Genomic DNA, 20,643 nt, shown 5'->3' with positions numbered 1-20,643 from the left:
CCTCGTGCCTGGCACGACAGGCACGCCGTGCCATGTTCTCGTTGGACGAGGCATGGTGCGTCCCAATGCTCGGCGCATCGGTGGAGGGGTTGCGCATCCGTCACCGCGTTCCAACGCCAGACGGACCGCATCGCCTCCGGCGAGGCAGCTACGGCTGGACTAGCGTCGGATCCATGCGCCATTTGGGCGGACGCAATGGATTCCCGACGAAAGGGGTCCGAGCGCTGCCGTGCACGGGCCTCCTCCCGGGCGCGACGGAGCGCAAGCCAGACGACCATCTCCTCCTTGGGGCCGCATGGGATGAGCTCGGGGTCGACGAATCTGAAGGTGAAGGACTCGAACCCGTTGCCCGCCATTCCGGAGACGGCCGGAAGACGCCGGAGACGAGTTTGGGTGGCGAATGGGAGTGGATGGAAGTGGCTAGAATCTGGTCCGACGAGTGGATGAGGAGGAATATATGTGGGGTCGGCTGGGCCAGGGTGGGCTGGATCCGATATAGCGGGCGTGTCCGGATGCTTTATATTTGTCCCATATTTGGACTGGATATAAAGGATGCTGGTCAACCTAAATTTTGTGACTGGACAGTGATCGAGCGGTCCGTCTTCAGCACGTCTGAGCCACATGAATTTTTGTCCATCCATCCAAACATGGCCCACGCCTTAGCCCTCATTATTGAGGAAGAAAACCTGCACCCAGCTGCCATTATTGAGCACGGCTGGATCTCACCTCCCGGCTGGAAGTACTACTACCCATATCCTCCTGAGATTGAAATCCCTTTTCCACAGGCACCGGGCAACACTTCGCAGCGCTGCAGCATGGCTTCTTCTCCAGGTAATAAATCACAGTTTCTCCTGTTCCAGGTAAAATATCTTCTCAGCATAGTGGAAGTAGTACTCCTGCTCCTCCTGCATCTGCTTGGTTGCTAGTTTCTTGATGGTGTTTAGATGCTTTTGACCAGTCATCCGTACTGTTCCAAGACCTGCTCCTCCTGTATAATGATGCCTGCACCTAGTTGGCATTTTTTCTTTTCTTTTTGCGATAAACCTAGTTGATTTGGTTGCAGGATCTAGATCTGACTTCTCGGCTGGAAGTATCCATGTCCTGAGATAAACCCCCCTTCCCCCACAGCAAGATCTGGATCTCACCTCTCTGCGGGAAGTACCCATGTCCTGAGGTAAAATCCCCTTGTCCAAACAGCACTCTGTCCAGTGTCCGCGGGACTGGAACGTCTGAAACTCGCCGTCCCCTCACAGTGCTACAGCTCGGCTTCTCCCGCATGATTGCTATCTTTAGTTCCAGTACCTGCTGCGTCTTAACAGTGTTTAGGATGCTTTGGACCAGTCTTCCACACGTTGGCATCTTTGATTCAAATAAATCCCATTGGCGTTGTGATATGAACCATTTTGATTCAACGGATTTGCGTGTAATTTTGTAGGATTTTGTTCTTCAGGATTTTCTTTCACCACAAAGCTTGTGTGATTATTTGTAGAATTGACAGGCATGCAAATTTTACCATGGACTAGTTAACGCACAATTCAAAAGGAGAATCTAATCTCATGGATTTGTTCCGCTGTTTATATGATATGGCAAGCAGATTCAAAAAGTGTCAGCCTTTTCCTGTCGTGCAGCCAAACAAGTTCAGTTACTTATTACATTCTCTTTTTTCCTGCGGATAATAGAAAAAGACACTCTTATCTCTACCGACTGCCTTGGTCGAACCAGCCACTTAGTGCTGGGTTTACGGAAGAGACATACTTGTCTATTCATGGTATTTATCCAGTTAACTAAGAATAATGGTTTCAGAGTTTTGCTCGTTGAGGGAATGTGAGCAAAGTAATCCAATCTTTTCTATTTGCAAAAGAGTAGAGTGATGATCTTTGTGTAATTCTGCCCTGAATGTAAATACCACAATGCTAAATTTATTTTGTCAGAACGATCACACATTACACTTTTAATTAACTATATTCACAAAGTTACACTTTTGTCTTTGTGTCTTGCTAGGTCTAACCGTCTAAGTATAGTCCTGAAAACTATAACATGCTATAGGGTGCATTTTATGAAATGTGATATGTTTAAGATTGGTTCTATGAAATGATTCATGCTAAAGTGCAGCGCTGTCTAATTTTTTTTCTTAAAGGTGTAGTATAGCAATAGTATTGTAAAGGAAGTGTAGTGTCATGATATTTACTCTGTCTTTCATGATCGTTGAGAATCTAATACACTCATGAATAAATCATTCTCTCTTGTTTCAAGGTTATTTTGTTTGTAACTGCAAATGGAACACCATAATATTACCCCGCAAAGTGACCTGGAGGGTATTCTGTTTGATGAAAGCGCAGAACCAAAGGCTCTACCATTATCACTTCTGGAGCACATCACCAGCGGTTTCTCTCGTGGTGAAGAAATTGGCAATGGTGGTTTTGCAACGGTTTATAAGGTATGGATATGGTAACTCTCAGCTGCCTTTATTTAGATCGCAGTTTATCTGAAAACATAAGTTGACGCTGCCAAAACATGTTGCGGTTATAGGGAATGCTTGACAATGGCATGGTTGCTGTGAAGAAGCTTTTTGGAACGGTTGATCTTGATGAGAAGAAATTCAGTGAAGAGATACGTTGTCTGATGAAGGCAAAGCACAAAAATATTGTGCGGTTCCTAGGATATTGCGCTGACACACAAGGAGAAATGGTAGATTGCGGGGGAAAGCTTGTCTTGGCAGATGTACGACAAAGGTTGCTCTGCTTTGAATATCTACCTAAAGGGAGTCTTGATAAGCATATCACTGGTAGGATGATGTGGCACGTATTTGGTTCAAGCATCCATGTATTTAGCACTTAATGACTAATTCATGACTTAAAGTATTTTAATTACTAGACCAACTTTCTGCTCTCCTGCTTTGTAGATGCATCTTGTGGACTTGAATGGAGAGAGCGATATCAAATTATCAATGGAATTTGTGACGGTTTGTATTATCTTCACCAAAAGCACATCGTTCACTTGGATCTTAAACCCGGAAATATATTATTAGATAATAATATGATCCCGAAAATTTCTGATTTTGGTCTTTCGAGATGCTTCGATGAAAATCAAACTCGTACTATTGCTTCGAAGGTGATTGGAACTATGTAAGCTTGATATGACCGTTGGAAGCTCTGTTTTTGTTATGCATGAATGAATATCAATCCCTTTTTCCATTAATCGGTTAGATTATATAAATGTTCATGCAGGGGATATTTGGCACCAGAATTCTGTAGTGTCAGACAGATCACAGTCAAGTCGGACATATATAGTCTTGGTACGATAATCATAGAGATAATAACAGGAGAGAAAGGATATGCTGATGTTGCCAATGTAAGACAAGCAATCCATTCCAATATAAAGGCATGATTTCAAAATTAGTTTATTACAGTACTTCATATAACATCATTCTTCTGTTTAAACGTAGCATATTAGTGCAAAACACTAATTAGCTGCAAACGAGTCAAACATATTTTCCCCAGGTATCATGGTGACTGCAAAATTTCTAGATACATAGGAATGGTTATGTATTACCATAATGGATCTTCGGTGTTACCATCTACTACAATCCGGCTGGTCAATATTAGAATTGTAACATACATATTGAACTGTGTTAAGGGTGTGCTTGGATTTTGGCCAACCGCCCTTACAATTTTGGGCCATCACCAAAATTTTGGTCTATGTTTGGATGGCTACCATTTGGCATGCCAATGCTTCTTTGTCTATTCTAGTTCATTTTTGTTGCCAATGTTGGCCAATTTATGGGCAAGCAAAAGATCTACTAATTTTTTGGTTAGCCAACTATTTGGTAGGGCAAGGCTATGCTAGAACCAAACACACCCTAAATTGTCCTTATGTGCTACTTTGTCAAGTGTAAAGCAAGTGATATTATATAGTGGGCTGATATACGTAACATTTCCTAGCTAAAATGTTCCTTGTTTTTCAGTTTGAGTAAGTGAGTAGTTTTTTTAGCTAGGCTGGATGCCTGTTGCTTCCGGGTGGCGGAAGGATTTTGCTATGATTTTTTATGCCTCCTATTTTTATAATAATAATAATAATAATAATAATAATAATAATTTTTTGTATTCTGTGAATTTTGCCACTCTTCTTTATATGAAGAGACGCGGATCTTCAGCATGTCCTGTAAAAATATATCTTGCTCCTTTTCATAGATTATAACACACGATTCCAATTTCATAGGTAATTGAGAGGTGGAGCAATAGGTTGGAGAAATCACAGCCAGACACACAACTGGAGCAAGTACGAGTATGCACTGAAATAGCGATAGAGTGCAGTGACTTTAACCCGGCAAGAAGACCAGATACGAATAATATAATTAATAGGCTTCGTGCAACAAAAAATGCAGATGAGTTTGCTACTGAACTGAAGGTAAGGTCATGCATGGCACATGCCATATGAATGCTATGTTAAGGCAGCAAAGACAACAATCCAGCTAGTCTGCAACAGTTTGTGCCAGTACGTTCATATGGTTGTTATGGTTATGTGTAGTTGTGTTTTTAAAATGGATTGTTGTGTTGCAGTTTTGTGCTGTAGCATGTTAAATATCCATAGGCTTGATTTTTCTCCTACCATTGCATTCTCAAATTTTGAAGGAATTGACTTCTTATGTTTGGGGATGTTGCACTTTTCCCAAGGTGTCATTTTTATACAATTAAGTGCGGCAGGTTTGCACTTACTTAAGGAAGAGATTAACTTTAAAAAATATCATATTTTAGTTGGGTTTAATTATAAAAAATCCTAAACCTATTTAGGTTTCCAGGAGATTATATTCTGATATTTCCATGTACTCAGATTGCAGATATGCTTCCTGATAGGGAAACATCGTCAGATGTGGAACAAACATTAATCATCGGATGGACTGAGGAAAAACAGAAAATATTGTCTATTTTATCCGAGAGCATCACAGAAGAAATGGTTATCCTTCCTATATATGGCATTGGAGGCATTGGCAAGACAACCTTGGCACAACTGGTATTCAATGACCCACAGTTCCAAGACTACACTCGGGTGTGGGTATATGTTTCCCAGGAACTCAACTTGAGCCAGATTGGCAACTCCATAATAACACAGTTAACTGACAAAATTGGCAATATATCTACCAAACAGATGCTTCATAAACGCCTTAAAGAGCTGTTTTTTGGTAAGCGCATCCTTATTGTTTTAGATGATCTATGGGAGGAGAACCCAAAAGAGTTTGATAAACTGAAGGTTATGCTAGGGCTTGGCCTGGGAAGGAAGGTGGTTATAGTAACTACACGTGATGGAGGCCTCGCAAGGAAAATTTGTAGTCCTGCAGTTACACCATACAAGCTGGAGACTTTGACGGTTGATAAGTGTTGGACTATAATAAAACAAAAGGCTGACTTTGAAGACCGAGTCGACCAAGAACAATTGGAGCATATAGGAAGGGAGATTGCGACCAAGTGTGGAGGTGTGGCCTTAGCAGCTCAATCACTTGGACATATGTTGAACGGCATGACGGCAGATGAATGGGAGTCGGTGAGAGACAGTTATTTCTGGAGTCTATCAACTTCGGAGGGCCACGAAGTGCTTGGATCCTTACTGTTAAGCTATAGCCACATGTCTGTTTCGTTGAAGTTGTGCTTTTCCTATTGTGCAATCTTTCCAAAAGGTCACATAATGATGAAGTATGATCTAATTTACCAATGGATTGCTCTTGGGTTCATCGAGCAATCTAGGATATTTGATTTTATGCAGCTCTCCGAGGATTATATCATGCAACTTTTGGGGATGTTCTTCCTTGAATATTCAAAGGATCCTAAGGTGAGTTGCTACATAATTCTCACATTAATTTCAACATTACGTAGTCCTACTCGGCTACTCACATCAGAGCAAAAAAAACACACATTCTAGTGCATCTGCCCGTGTTACAATTTTTCCTTTGAATTTTTGTTGGTAAATTCATAAATGTCTAGTAAAAATGTATGAGGCTATTTCCTTACTAAGAAAACATATAATATAATTATATGAACTGTACAAAAGAGACATCTTTGTGCGCACATTGCTGCCCTATTTTGGCAATTTTTTGTCTATTCCGTGCAGATAACAAATATGCACAATTTACAGATATTTTTGCTAGTGCTTATAGTTTAATTGAACAGACAGTTGTGAATGCATTTGTTTGATACGAGATAACCTACTCTTGGTGTAACATAACATTTGTCATGAGCGATTCGAAGAGGGTAAAAAACATGGATGGATAATTATGAAACTAGAGGGTATAAAAAACATGGAAGTATTTCTATTGATAATTAGAGCACTATAAAACGAAATAAAGTTCAAAGTTCTGATAACATTCGGTGTTTTTGCTGTAGAGTGGTGAAATGCAGGACAGAGATGTTACATTTTTCAGGATGAATGACCTAGTGCACGATCTCGCCAGGATGATCTTGGCCCATCAATTTAACGATAAGGGCAGTGTTGGTGGAAACAAATGCCGCTATGCATTGCTCACAGATTGTAGCAATCCATTGCAGTTTTCCTTCACTTCTCCTGCAAATATAAAGGCGCTGCATTTTCGGGACTGCAGCAATACACAACTTCGTGGAAGTGCATTTTCGTCAGCTAAGTGCCTCCGTGTCTTGGACTTAAGTGAATGCCTTATTCAGAAGCTACCTGATTGTATTGGCCAACTGAAGCAGCTGAGATTTCTTCATGCTCCACGGATACAAGATAAGATGATTCCCAATTGTATCACCGAGCTCTCAGAATTAAATTATCTCAACCTTAGAGGCTCTGAGAAAATCTTAGCACTGCCGGAGTCAATTGGTGATATTAAAGGTCTGATGCATCTTGATTTATCAGGTTGCACTGGAATAAGTGAACTCCCTATATCATTCGCAGAGCTGAAGCAGTTGGTTCATCTGGATTTATCACATTGCCGTGTGTCTATATCAGAAGCTTTTGGTGGTTTTACCAAACTACAATATTTGAATTTATCAGTTGAACATTCTGACAGAAGGCTACCAGACGTCATCGGCAATCTAATCAAACTCAGGTATTTAAATCTATCGGGATGCATGGAAATTTCCGTCAAGTGATGATCAAATCGGCCGTTTGCTTGGCTCTATCTGCACCCTTTCCAATCTAGAGCATCTGGACTTGTCTGGGAATAGAAAGCTTTCCAGTATACCAACAAGTATTGGCAACCTCAGGCAGCTTCATACGCTGGACCTCTCAGGCTGCCATCGCCTAAAGAAGCTTCCTAATAGTATGATTAATATGGTTAATTTGAAGGTTCTAATTGTGGAAAAAGAGGTTAGATTGGATGGATCTATGTGTGCTCTCTTAAATTTTGTCTCCTTGCCACACTTTGTGGTGTATGCTTCAAGTGATAAATGTAGCAGCAATATCAACCTCCTTGAGCCTACAAATCCTGATAAGCTGACGATAGATAGACTTGAAAATGTGAAGTCTACAAAAGAGGCATGGAGTATAAAGCTGATAGAGAAACAAAACATGAAAGTGTTAACATTTCGATGGACCGAAAATGCTGAGAGGTTTGTGGATGACAAGGATGTGCTGGAACAGCTAGTGCCACCAAGCAGTGTACAGATATTGACTATAGTTGGTTACACGAGTCTCAGCATTCCTGATTGGCTTATGGATATTAGGCAGTATCTCCCTGATCTTTTGGAGTTAAATTTGTTGAATTTTCCTAAGTGCAACACGCTACCAGCACTTGGTCAACTACCAAATCTATTAGAGCTGGATCTCTACCGTATGGAGAGCTTGGAAGAGTGGAACACTGCATATAACACTGGTGAGGGAGGTGCAAATGGGCTTATGTTTCCTAAGCTTGAGAAGTTGAGCATAAAGCAATGTCGCAAGTTGAGGATAGGACCATGTCTGCCTAGAGCTTTGTCTTAGGACATAGTAGATTGTGATAATGTGCTGTCATCATGGGGAGAGAGCTCATCACGCAGCGGTGCCTCCTCTTCTCCAATAACTGATCTGGATGTTAGTGAAAGCAAGGTGCCCTTGCATGAGTGGAGGTTGCTTCACCACCTCCCTGCCCTCCGTAAGTTAACTGTCCTCCATGTGTATATATATATGGATTTTTCATAGCCCGGTATTTAAAACATTTTGTACTGCTTTTATTCTCGCACTGACCAGTGCCCACTCTTTCTTTATCCGCAAATATATACACACATGGCATGAGTATCTCTGGAGAGTCATTCTAAGTGTCGAATTAGGTGTCTATATTTTTTTTTCTTTACTTGATACTGTACCTTTGTGTCAAGATTACTCAGTAAAATATGCAATACTTGCACTAATTATCCATCTAAGAGGAAAATAATTCTGGTTGTAGTTGTGCACTGCTATAGCACGGACAGTTATACATGTTGTGTGCTGTTCTGATTATACTGTTACTGTTGTTCAGGACTTCGACTTCCTACCATCAAACTACTCAGACTAAGAAGACATAATCGGTTACTCTTCTTTTTGCGGGGGCAACAATGTCGACACTCAGTGTATACGCGTATGCAGGAAGAGCAGCCATTACCGCAGCTAATCAACTTCCTGCCAGAGCATTCGTCCACGATTCGGGAGGAAACATCAGATGAAGAAGTGATAGCAGAATCGACCGTCGAGGAGACAACCGACAGCCAAGCAGTAGATATTAATCTGTGTTTATTCATGTGTTTAAGTGTAGTCATTTGCCATGCATGTTCCCTAATTCATGTTTGTTTTGTTACATGCATGGATATTAATCTGTGTTTATTCATGTGTTTAATTCATGTTTGTTTGTTTTGTTACATATTAATTAATTAATTAATATGTTTTGATGCTCTCATCTACTGGCTCTTTCAGCGGCAGAGCGCGCGAGTTATATAGAATTGCCTTGCTGGTGCTGTTGCTCTCTCAGCGACGTACGGCGAGAGTTCTGCAGTAGGACGGTGGAACAATTGCAAAACTGAAGAAAAGTCAGTCTAGCTTGTTTGTCCTGCTAGTTTTTGCCTTTTTGGCTGCAGCAGGCAACTATAGCTTTAGTTGACACTAACCATGCCCGCCGGCGTTGCACTCCCTCAGTATTAACCAACGTACTAGCATACACTCCCTCAGTCCGGAGAAATGTATATATCTAGAACAATTAATTTGAAAAGAAAGAAAAAAAGCATTTGAAGAAGGTGCTCCTAAAATTCAGACATTTGAACCTAACATTTTGAGCAACACAACTACACAAGGTTCAGTTGGTTGCCGAAGCATAACAATCTTGCTTTTCCAAATTGCCGAACCACAAATGTGTAGCGCCTCAGAGATGGACGGATCTTTGAGGGAAAAGAGGGTCAGATCAGTAAACGAAATGATGCAGGGCAAATGGAGTGAAGAAACCAGCGGGCCAAAATGTCTACCCTTTCTTACAACGTGTCAACTATGCACTCGCTCAAGTGACACTTGCATTTTCGGAAATTGAGTTCATCCATCGTCTCTAATCATAACAACCAAAACATATACAAATGAATTACCACTGCGACCAACCAGCAGCAGTAAAATTTCGTAGTGCATTTTTCAGAAAGTTGATGAGCCACTACACTTGCTGCTCCTCCTGCATCCCCCATATATGCAGAGCCATGGGTATTGTTGTCCGGTAAATGAGACAAGTCAACAAAACAGAGCTTCCTCCGTGAAGGCACCATTTGGATGCACCTCATCAATCACAGTACCAACACTTACTGGTCCTGGGCATTATTGTTCATCTCTACAATCACCCTACAATACATCTGGACGCACCTCTTCAACTGCAGTACGAATACTCTGTGATCCTGGGCATTGTTCATCACTAGAAGCATGCGCAAGATTTAACCGAGAGCCGTGTTCATCCGATCAACCCGTTTCACTTTCAGAACCTTCACACTGACCATTCGATCCAATCTACAACGTGAGCACTTTCAATCAGAAGTCCTGCAATAACAAAGACTAACAAATATAACTCCATTATTACTTATGCAGAAATCCGAGAAACATAATTAAGCGTGCCGGTTTAATTATATACCAGTTCTTCCTCGAGTCCCCGTTTGGTTATCCACGTTTGGGACACCCTTAAATTGACCGAAGCCGTTTGGGACACCCTTTCCTACAAATATAGCGTCCTGCTTGTCCCATACATGCTTCTTCCAACGAAATCACGGCTTCCGAGGGTGTGGTTACTTAATGTCTTTGATCGCATGTCCTTCCTCCATGATCACTGGGTCTCCACTCCAGGGCTCTGGTTGCGCATCTTCAAAATGTTCCAGTCATCTTCAGTAATCGTAGGCCACTTTTTGCGGACCTCGAAATCTTTGAGAAGATGCTTGTTTCTCGCGGTGGATTTCTGAGAACTCAAATTCTTGAAGAACTTATAGATTGCGTGGTTGTTTACCTAATTCTTTGGATATAATAGGTTGTCGTACTCGAACTTGAATCTAGTGTGCATCCTTCATAGGAGGAGGTGACGCATATTCTCTTTCTCATAAACTCTTAGATTGGTCTTATTTGGAGATTTCTCAAAGGATGACACCTAGGGCGTTGCCGAAGTGATTCGAGGCCTTCTGCAGACTGGCAGACTCACCAATGGAGCTAACTCAAGTGACCAAAAGCCTGTTGGTGCCGATAGTATTTTGGACATCCAGCGAGCCGAGGCTTCCCGGACGTGGTCCTCCGCATCATAGCACGCCAGTAGGAGGTTGACGTAGTTGTGCCAGCGCGTGAATTTTGTGCCGTCCAGGGCCAGCTTGAAGTCGATGAAGCTGGCGACGTTGGCTGGGATGGCGGGAGAAGAGCCGAAGGGGGAAGGCGGCGACACAGGTTGGGTGGGAGGGAGGCAAGAGGGAGACCGACGGATCCGGAGTTCTCGTCCGTAGCCAGAGCACGAGGGCACACGTCAATAGGGAGGCCTGCAGTGAGATCCGCGGCAGCAGCTGCGACGGCATGATCGCCATCAGCCGTGTGCGTGGGAGAGGTAGAGGGAGGGGTAGACATTGCTCTGGTTACCAAACTGAATTATGAATCTCGTGTGTATTGCCATAGCTGGTTACAGGTGCATATACATTGGGATCTTTACACGCAGGGCACGACCCGAGTGGTGGCGCTGGACTAGGGAAGTCCCTAAAGACTAGACTTACTGGTACATCAGAATAACGAGACATACATCAACATAATTATACAACACATAACGTGACAGTTCAACAATGAGTTCCTCAGAAAATATTACAGCTCCATCGGATGCAACATTTTCATCCGATGAAACAACTTTTGCACGAGTGATGTGTAATATGATCGAGAAAGAGATAATAGTTGAGGACCGAAGAATTGCACTTTCAGAGATTATATGCAGTCGAGTCATGGCAAAGTTAACTCTGGTGGACATTTGTATCCAAAGTTACTACCTAGCATAAGGGAGTCGCCATGGGCATCAACTCTTTAGAAGAAAAGTCCTCGACAACTCATCATCACCAATGTCTGGCTGATTCTTCATTACAGATCGATAAAACTCCTAATAATTAAGCAATCCAAACGCCCTAGTACTTAAGAGCTAGTACACGTAGGTATTGCAGGACAGCCGAAGACGGCCGTGGATCATGCATGCATCTCAGTAGTCGCCGGTGAGGAGCTTCCGGCCGACCTCGAAGGAGACGAACGCGTCGATGCAGGCGTACTTGATCTGCTCGTCGGAGAGGCGGTAGGCGTCCCACGGTCCCATCGTGATGCTGTGCGGCTTGTCGACGCTGGCCCCCATGACGGCGTCCGCGACGTCCCTGAGCCCGGCCTGGCGGAGCCACGGCCTGCCCATCTCGTCGGCCGCGAGGTGGCGCAGGTCGACGGTGTTGGCGACCCCGATGCCGTGGTCGTTACTCAGGCGGTTGGCGTCGTCCTGCACGCCGACGCCGACGAAGCGGAAGTCCGGGTCGGCGAGGAAGGTGACGAGCGCCTGTGGGAAGTAGTCGGCGTGGAGGAGCTGGAAGATGAGGCAGCGGCGGCCGACGCAGAGCTGCAGGAGCGCGACGGGGTTCTGCGCGTGGCTGTAGCTGGGGCGCCACTCCACGTCCAGCCCCACGATGAGCTTGTGGTAGACCCAGCGGTAGACGTAGCGGATCTTGCGGAGCCAGGCGGCCACGGCGGCGCCCGAGGACGTGATGGTGGTGGTGATGACGTCGCCCTCGAAGTCCACGTCGCCGACCAACGTCTCGGTGGCCATCGCGATTTGTGTTCACGGCAGCTAGGTAGCACAAACACACAGAAAGAGATCTAATCTAAACAAGGCGTAAACCCAGCGAGCAGCGTCGCGAGAAGCGCCGTGTGTGATTAACTACTTGCCATAAATGGTTAAAGTAGTAGTTGCCATGTATGTTTATCTAGTTGCCACATGTGGTCTAACCATAGTTGCCATGTATTGTTAATCACAGTGTCCATATGTGTTTATCTAGTTGCCACGTACGAGCAAATGCAGTTGCCATGTAGCAAAGAATCACAGTTGCCATATGTGTGTACTGAGTTGCCACGTTCGCGTAACTACAGTTGCCGTGTAGCAAAGAATCACAGTTGTCATGTGTGTGTACCGAGTTGCCACGTTTGCGTAACTGCAGTTGCCATCCACAAGGTAGGAGTGTCGTGTGGGCGAAAAGCAGTTCGCCCACACGCGCATGACCTAGGTGGTGGCTGTGTGGGCAAAAAGCAGTTCGCCAACACAACGCAGCTGGCAAACAGTGTGGTGCGGGCGTGTGGGCAAACTCTCCAACGCCCACACACCAGCCCCGTCCTACGTGGCACACCAAATTCACCTTTTCGTGTCAAGATTCGTGCAAAAGACAGTGAACGACGATCCAGACGTGTGGACGAATTGGGTAACGCCTACACGTGTGGACGTTAGTGTTTTCGTTAAATTTACGGAATTGATAACGGCCGAACGTCAGATTTCTGACGTCCCGCGCCGAACGACCTTTTTATCGTCGGATCTAAGCACAAATCTTAAAGTGGAAGTTTACGGCCACGTCCGAGTGAAAGCGTTCGGTAAAAAAAATTCTCATCCCGAACGAATCCCGCCGCTGCATCTCTATTCCCCTCCTTATCCATTCCTCTCAGGCCGCGCCCAACCACAGAGTGAGGCGGAGGCCGACCGCCGTAGGTCGCTGCGATGCTCGCCGGCGTGGAGCACCAGGCCGGCGCGCTCCGGGTCCGCGCGAGCGGCTTTAGCTGCCGTTGTGAGCGGAGGCTGAGGGCCGCGGCAGCCTCCACCGCTCCACGGACACGCCTCCATCCGTACGATCCTCGCCGTCGCCGAGCTGACCGTTGTCGCCGCCATCCGAAGCTTCCGTCCCCGAGCTGACCATAATCGACGCCGACGGATTCTACCGTCGCCGAGCTGCGTCTCCTCTGCCGCACACCTTCGCGTCCGTCGCGACGGCGCGGCCATTTTCAGGCGATAGCATCGCCCCTCGCCTCGGCGTCCACCTCGGTCGCGTCTTCTCCGAGCACGGCGTCCATGGGCGACGGGATCCTCCTCGTCTTCTCCGACTTATCGGACGCCGAGGAACTCATGCGCTGCGCGTTCACCCGGAGGCGACGGCGCCATCCTGCATGGCGGCACCCTCCACGGCCATGTCTTCTCCTTGCACGGCGACCAGGCGCTGCCCATGGGCAACGGGACCATCCTGCTCGTCTTCTCCGGCCACTCGGGCGTTCGTCTGCTGCACATGACCTCTCGAAGGACAGGTTCAGTTTTATGTTACTAGCTCAAAACTGATGGTGATTCACCTTTTTTAGCTCAATCCATATGATGCAATTTTTGTATGATTCATTTTCTCAGTCATTCATGGATTGCAGAAACTTTTTTACTTTCATGTGATGTTAATTGACCAATTATGCATTGCATTTTTTTAGAAATTATAGTTGATGGAAACACAAAATATGTTTTTGCCATGCAAACACAAAATATGTTGCCATGTTGCCTCAACGTTTGCTGTCCCCAATTTAAATTATTTCTTACCATGGCAAAATATCTAATATCTTGCCATGGAAACACAAAGTATGTTGCCATGTTGAAATCATGTTTTCATTGCCATGGAAATAGAACATAGTATTTTTTGCCATGTTTCTGAAGTTGTTAGTACTATTTCCATGGCAATTTTATAGATGTTGTTCTCAATAGAGTAAATTTTGCCATGGCAAATTAAACTAAAACTTGCCATGTGAATAAAAGTATTTTTGCCATGGCAAATTAAACTAAAACTTGCCATGTGAATAAAAGTGTTTTTGCCATGGCAAATTAAACTAAAACTTGACATGTGCATAAAAGTATTTTTGCCATGGCAAAAATTAGAGTAAATTTTGCCATGGCAAATTAAACGAAAACTTGCCATGGGAATAAAAGTATTTTTGCCATGGCAAAAATAGAGTAAATTTTGCCACTGCAAATTAAAATAAAACTTGCCATGTGAATAGAAATATTTTTGCCATGGTAAAAATAGAGTAAATTTTGCCATGGCAAATTAAAGTAAAACTTGCAATGTGCATAAAAGTATTTTCGCCATGTAAAAAATTAGAGTAAATTTTGCCATGGCAAATTAAACTAAAACTTGCCGTGTGAATAGAAGTTGGCAAAAATAGAGTACATTTTTCCATGGTAAATTAAACTAAAATTTGCCATGTGCATAAAAGTATTTTTTGCAATGGCAAAAATAGAGTAAATTTTGCCATGGAAAATTAAACTAAGATTTCCCATGTGAATTAAAGTATTTTTGCCATAGAAAAATTGTGTAATTTTTGCTATGGGAATTTTCCAGTTTTTGATTTCCTAGTATGTGTGCAATTGCTAGCTTTTTGAATACTTGGGTCTTTGTGCGTACGCTGGGCCTTTTTTAGCCCACTTTCTTTAAATTGCACGTATTGACAACTTGCTCGTGAATGAGGGGTTCGAGCTGGTGCGTTTCTGCACTGAACGATTCTGTTCGGTAGAGTGCTGTCCCAGATCCGAACGTTTCATTCGGTCTGGCGCTTGCCCAGGCCGAACGTTCGGTCCTTATCGAGGTCCTAAATTTATGAAGGGTGGGCTACCAGAGAGGGATTTTTGAAAGAGAGCACTGGGATGCCTTTTGGCTGGTAGTACTGGAGTTCTGCCTGTGTGGCAGTGGCAGAAGATGGAGACGATCTGACTATCATTTTATCCTAACTCGGCCTTTTATAGAAACCCTAAGTGAGGGACAACTTCTCACCCGTCGCCGCCGCCCCCGACCCCCCTTCCCCCTGCTTCCCCGCCGCTGCTGGAGGAGGCAAGCGAGCAAAGCTCGCCCGGCGAACAGCGGACAGCGGGCTCTCCTCCCCCTCTCGTGTGGGGGCCGCTGGCCAAGGCGCGGTGGTGCCCATGGGAGCCCGACGTGACGACGGAGATGGAACACTGGGGCGGCAGACCCAGGGGATCCGACGGCGGTTGTGCCACCACGGCTGCGAGGGTGGCGTGGGGCCGACCATGGTGGTTGGTGGCGGTGGATCTAGGGTTCCCAGCCAAGGTATGTTCCCCTCCTGCGGTAGTCCTAGGGTTCTTCTAGCGCCAAGACGGTGTTTTGCTTGATGTCGTTCCTCATTGATCTGGCCATTGAAGAGTCCTGGAAGGCTCCACCAGAGATCTTCATTGGGTGCTTGACGCGTGTATATTGCTGGATCGGGTGATATTCGGTCGTGTGCGCCCCTATTTCAGCCCATGTGGCTTCAGGAGAGCGTTGACGCGAAGCTTTGTTGGCTGTTGACATCATGGGACATGTCGATATTTCGATTTGCATGGTGAAGACAATGGCGGAGAACTTCATGGTCTCTAAGGTCTAAGGCCTAGTAATGGCGGATCGAGTCTTCGAGGCGATGAGGACTTTTCTTGGTGAATCTCGAGTCGTAGCAGTAGCATCGGAAAGTGGGGGCGGCAGCATAGGAGTACAGAATCTTAGCTTTTAGGGTGTAAACCCAAGATTTGGCCTTAATTGGTTATGCCTGATAATGGCCTTATTGAAGGCATTGTTTTGAGAGCACATATTTTTTCGGGTGAAAACCTAAGATCTATGATCAAGCAACCAGGGCACTTGTGCACTGCTTCCTTCTTAGAGGCGTCGCTTTGGAGAATTTAGATTTCGGATGTTGTCTTGGTGGTGGTTCATGCCGCAGTTACAAGGAATTTATCACTGTAGTGGGATCTTTCATTTTTTTTTCTTCTTCTCCTTTTTGATTTTGGGTTGTGTGCATTTGTAATGTCCTTAGGACATTTCGTTGTTGTAGAGGCTGGGTGTAATTTGCATCTCCGTGATATTAATATATTCCTTTTGTCGAAAAAAATATAACCTCCCTTATTTGTAATTTAGTGTCTGCTTGGTCTTCCAAAGTTGCGGCCCCTTGTGAGTTTCTTGGTTCTGCTTAGGCCTTGTACAATGGGAGATGCTTAGGGAGGTGCTTAGAAAAATAAACCGGGTTTTTCTGAAGCACCGCTGCCTATTTCTATAGAAGAGATGCTTAGTTAAGCGTCTACTCTGTACAAATAAGCACCGGTGCTTAAGGAAATCCTGGTGTATTTCTCTAAGCACCTCTTCTAAGCATCTCCCATTGTACAAGGCCTTAGAGCATCTCTAGCAGACCCCGCATAAGTGGTCAAACCCGCAAAACTTTTGTGTTTTACAGTTTTGGGCAAAAAAGTGTCCAGAACAGAAGCCGTAAAAGTGGTCCAACCTGTAAAAATTTTAAGGGCCACCGCAAATGCACACCCGAAACCCTTATCTTTGGAGGTTGGAAGGCCGAATTTAGAGGCCCCCGTATACCGATCAAACCTCGTCGGAGCAAACACGTCGCCGCGGAGTTTGCCGGAATCCGCCCTAAACTCGCCGGAATTCATCATTGCACATCGGAAAAGGCCGCTAGACGCTGCAATCGATCGCCGCTGGTTCGAATTGGACGAGCTCGACATCGTCGCGGCCTCCCATGACCTCAGCCTGGCCGCCGGAATCCTCCCAACGCGGCAGGCAAAGGGGCACGGCTCGCCTGGCAATAGAGCAAGGCGCGGACGACGGAGGCGACGGGGCGTGGCCGGCAAGGCTGGGCGCGGACGACGGAGGCGATGGGGCGTGGCCGGCGAGGCTGGGCGCGACCGGCGCGGTGATGGGGCGCGACCAGTAGGGACGGGGCGCGACCGATGGGCGATGGGGCATGGGCGACGGGGCGCGGCCAACGGGGTTGGGCGTGGCCGGCGTGGCCGGCTGGAGGAAGGGGCGGCAACGGCCGGACTGGAGGAAGGAGCTCTTTATTCCAGTTTTACAGTATCTGTTCGGTCGCGTTAGTTTTCGACCCGCAAACACGATCTTCGTGAAACTGCAAATGTGTTTTGCGGGTCAAGTTTTTGCGGGGTCTGCTAGAGTTGCTCTTAGAAACAGTACACTCTATTAAAATCTCCCCTTTACTGAGTATCCAATCAGTTAAACACTTTGCATATTTTACATGCTGTTTTGTTCTTTCTTTTTTGCGACTGACATGCTGTTTTGTTCATGGTTAAGTTGACAAATGACTATACCTAAGCCCTGACATTTGTTCGAGTGCCTACATAAGTCTAAGAGCTTTTCCATTTTTCAGCTCATGAAAAGTAACACACCGATCTAGAACCAGCACACTCACCATCTGTATACTCAATTCTGTTCAAGTAACGTGTAAAGTTCTGTTAAGTGAAGTGTACCTGAGCTGATCTTTCCCATGGAAATAATAGTGTCCTTGAATGATGGCAACCTCCATGTGTTTCTGTTAACTCTCTTCTATATCAATGAAAGGCTGCGGTGTCAGCATTTTCATCAAAAAGATCTGGATATATTGGAGCTGAATCCCGTGATCTCGGTGTATTTTGTCAAAAAGATCTGGATTGGTCAAAAAGATATGGATATATTGGACCTGAAACCAATGTTAATTATGTGTTGGCGGCAACTGCAGCTTTCTATATCACCTGCTTCGCTGCGGACAAATGGGCTACCAAGAAAACGGATAAATGCAGGAGAAACCTCCTATGGGCTGGGGATGAGGAGGGGCATGGACGAAAATTCATGGTCTATTGGCGAAAGATCTAAGCACCAAAGAGGCATGGTGGTCTTGAGATCAAGGATATTTTGAGTTTTAGTCGCGCCCTGAGATTGTGTTGGTCGTCGTTTGAATGGAACTCAATGGATAGGCTGTCGAAAGGTACTCCGGTTCCTTGTGAAAAGATTGACAAGAGTCTGTTTGCAGTGTGCACCATGATTCCTCTTGGAAACAGTATGATGTCGAGGTTCTGGACAGACAAGTCGCTCCAAGGGAGGGCGCCGCATGCTCTCCCACTCGCTGTGTCTGCTCGCGTCATCAGTGGGCCGGCCCAGACAGGCGCACATTGTGGGAAGGGGATGATGTTTGTCGTAAGGAGCAGCGTATAGGGAGTCCCAAGAATCGGGAAGCTCCGCCTAACAAAAATTACATCCAACCAGCATGACATTTTTGCAATTCTAATAAACAAAGATCTAGGAAAACTTGATCTATTTAAAAAAATCAAAACGTACTTAATATTGGAGTAAATTTTGTGTAAATAAAAAAATGCTCAAGTACCTGGATATAAAATGTTCGTGTATATGATAATAAATCTTCGTCTTATATTTATAAAATGGTCATCCCATTTTTAAAACATGTTCATGTGTAGAAAACTAAGAAGAAGTATTTACTTTTTTTTAAGAATAGTTGCTTATACATTAAAAAAACAACTCCAATGTTAAGCCATCAGTCTTAGTGGATTTTAAATCCTGTTCTCTTATACCAAGAGAGAAATTAATGATACTATACAGATAAGTCATCATATATAAGATAGAATTTATTCATACTATACCAATTATTATCAATGCCTTAAACATAATATTGCCATGCGACATTTTTTAGCTAATCATTACAAGCGAGCAATTCTAGAGGGGGCACTAAAGTAACTTGCACGATTTGACAAGGCATTAATTTTTTTAGAAACTCGAGGAATGAACCATGCATCTTTAGAAGTGTAACTAAAATTGGATGTTTAGACAAGCCATAACTCCAAACATTAGTACTTAAGGGAGGAACCATACATCAATGCCAAGAAGTTTTTCCTATATATATGAACCATTCCTGGAGCAAGCATTTCATGGTCATACACTCATCAACCCCACTTACAACAGTACCACCCACTAATAACCTCTGGTCCTTGGTGATGATGACCAAGCACATGAGGAATAATGTGCAAGGACTTCTGCTACTTTCATTTCTTCTTGTGGTGTGTTTGACTTGTCTTGGATGCACATATGGTAATTAACAACTCAAAGTTTTTTCCCCGATATGTATAGATTGTTGATTTTGATTGTTTATATATTGAGATGATAAGTCTATTCTTTCTTTTATGTTATAATTAGGTGAAACCATAAAGACTAGCAACATGATGGCCAAAGTAAGTCATGTAACCAGACCCCCTTGTTATAAAGACGAGAAAGTCCTTGGACAATTCTGCTGTAAGATAGATAAGTTGTGTTGGCCAAATCTCGGAGAATGCTTCGTCAACTGTCCCTGCAAGATTAATTGCAAACGAGCAGCAGCAACAACACAGCAGTTCTATTAACTCTCCTATTTTCGATGGATAAATCTCAACCTTGTGGTTCTCAAAATAATGATGTGTTGATTAGATCATAAATTTGCTATGATTTTGAAATCAGGCGTGTTATTTTAATATTAATAAAACTTGTCGGTTGTCTGCGTAATTGTGTGGCTAGATTTGTCACCTACCATTTATAAATATTCAGTATTGGTTTATGTCCATGTTTTGATTGTCCTACTAGGTCTACTGATCGTGAACCTATGATGGATACTAGAAAAATATCGACTTTAATCTCCCTCTCTACTTGTTATTACGTTAACATCATTCACATACTTATTGTTGCATTGGATAGGTGAACGACAATTTTGGAATAGATTGTGAAGCATCCAACATAGTAATTTCAAATATGTCTAGTAAGTATTACCAACTCTATAGATCAAGCATGGTGTATACCATATTTAAATACATATGCTGTTGGGGAACGTAGCAGAAATTCAAAATTTTCCTACGTGTCACCAAGATCTATCTATGGAGAAACCAGCAACGAAGGGAAGGAGAGTGCATCTACATACCCTTGTAGATCGCTAAGCGGAAGCGTTCAAGAGAACGGGGTTGAAGGAGTCGTACTCGTCGTGATCCAAATCACCGGAGATCCTAGTGCCGAACGGACGGCACCTCCGCGTTCAACACACGTACAGCCCGGTGACGTCTCCCATGCCTTGATCCAGCAAGGAGAGAGGGAGAGGTTGAGGAAGACTCCGTCCAGCAGTAGCACGACGGCGTGGTGGTGGTGGAGGAGCGTGGCAATCCTGCAGGGCTTCGCCAAGCACCACGGGAGAGGAGAAGAACTTGGGAGAGGAGGAGGGCTGCGCCAGAACCTTGGTGCGGCTGCCCTCCCACCCCCCACATATATATAGGGGCAAGGGAGAGGGGGGCCGGCCCCCTCAGATCCCATCTGAGGAGGGGGCGGCGGCCAAGGGGGGTTGCCTTGCCCCCCAAGGCAAGGGGGCGCC

The 20,643-nt window shown here is 44.6% G+C and overlaps 2 protein-coding genes across 2 annotated transcripts; one reads left to right on the top strand and one right to left on the bottom strand.

Moving 5' to 3' along the window:
• Positions 1 to 694: 694 nt before the first annotated feature.
• Positions 695 to 8,821, top strand: LOC119298752 (putative disease resistance RPP13-like protein 1). Its single transcript, XM_037576045.1, has 11 exons — positions 695 to 831; positions 1,064 to 1,174; positions 2,254 to 2,437; positions 2,530 to 2,785; positions 2,903 to 3,125; positions 3,228 to 3,351; positions 4,219 to 4,407; positions 4,831 to 5,823; positions 6,375 to 7,057; positions 7,098 to 8,080; positions 8,444 to 8,821. Exons 3-10 carry the CDS (start codon positions 2,276 to 2,278, stop codon positions 7,927 to 7,929), a joined length of 3,462 nt encoding a protein of 1,153 aa, XP_037431942.1. The 5' UTR covers positions 695 to 831; positions 1,064 to 1,174; positions 2,254 to 2,275; the 3' UTR covers positions 7,930 to 8,080; positions 8,444 to 8,821.
• Positions 8,822 to 11,632: 2,811 nt separating this feature from the next.
• Positions 11,633 to 12,238, bottom strand: LOC119296777 (Werner Syndrome-like exonuclease). The gene has a single exon (XM_037574848.1). It carries the CDS (start codon positions 12,236 to 12,238, stop codon positions 11,633 to 11,635), a length of 606 nt encoding a protein of 201 aa, XP_037430745.1.
• Between the last annotated feature and the right edge of the window lie 8,405 nt (positions 12,239 to 20,643).

Source organism: Triticum dicoccoides, chromosome 5A (assembly GCF_002162155.2).
Source record: "Triticum dicoccoides isolate Atlit2015 ecotype Zavitan chromosome 5A, WEW_v2.0, whole genome shotgun sequence".
NCBI lineage: Eukaryota > Viridiplantae > Streptophyta > Magnoliopsida > Poales > Poaceae > Triticum > Triticum dicoccoides.
This window is presented reverse-complemented; position numbering and strand designations above follow the sequence as displayed.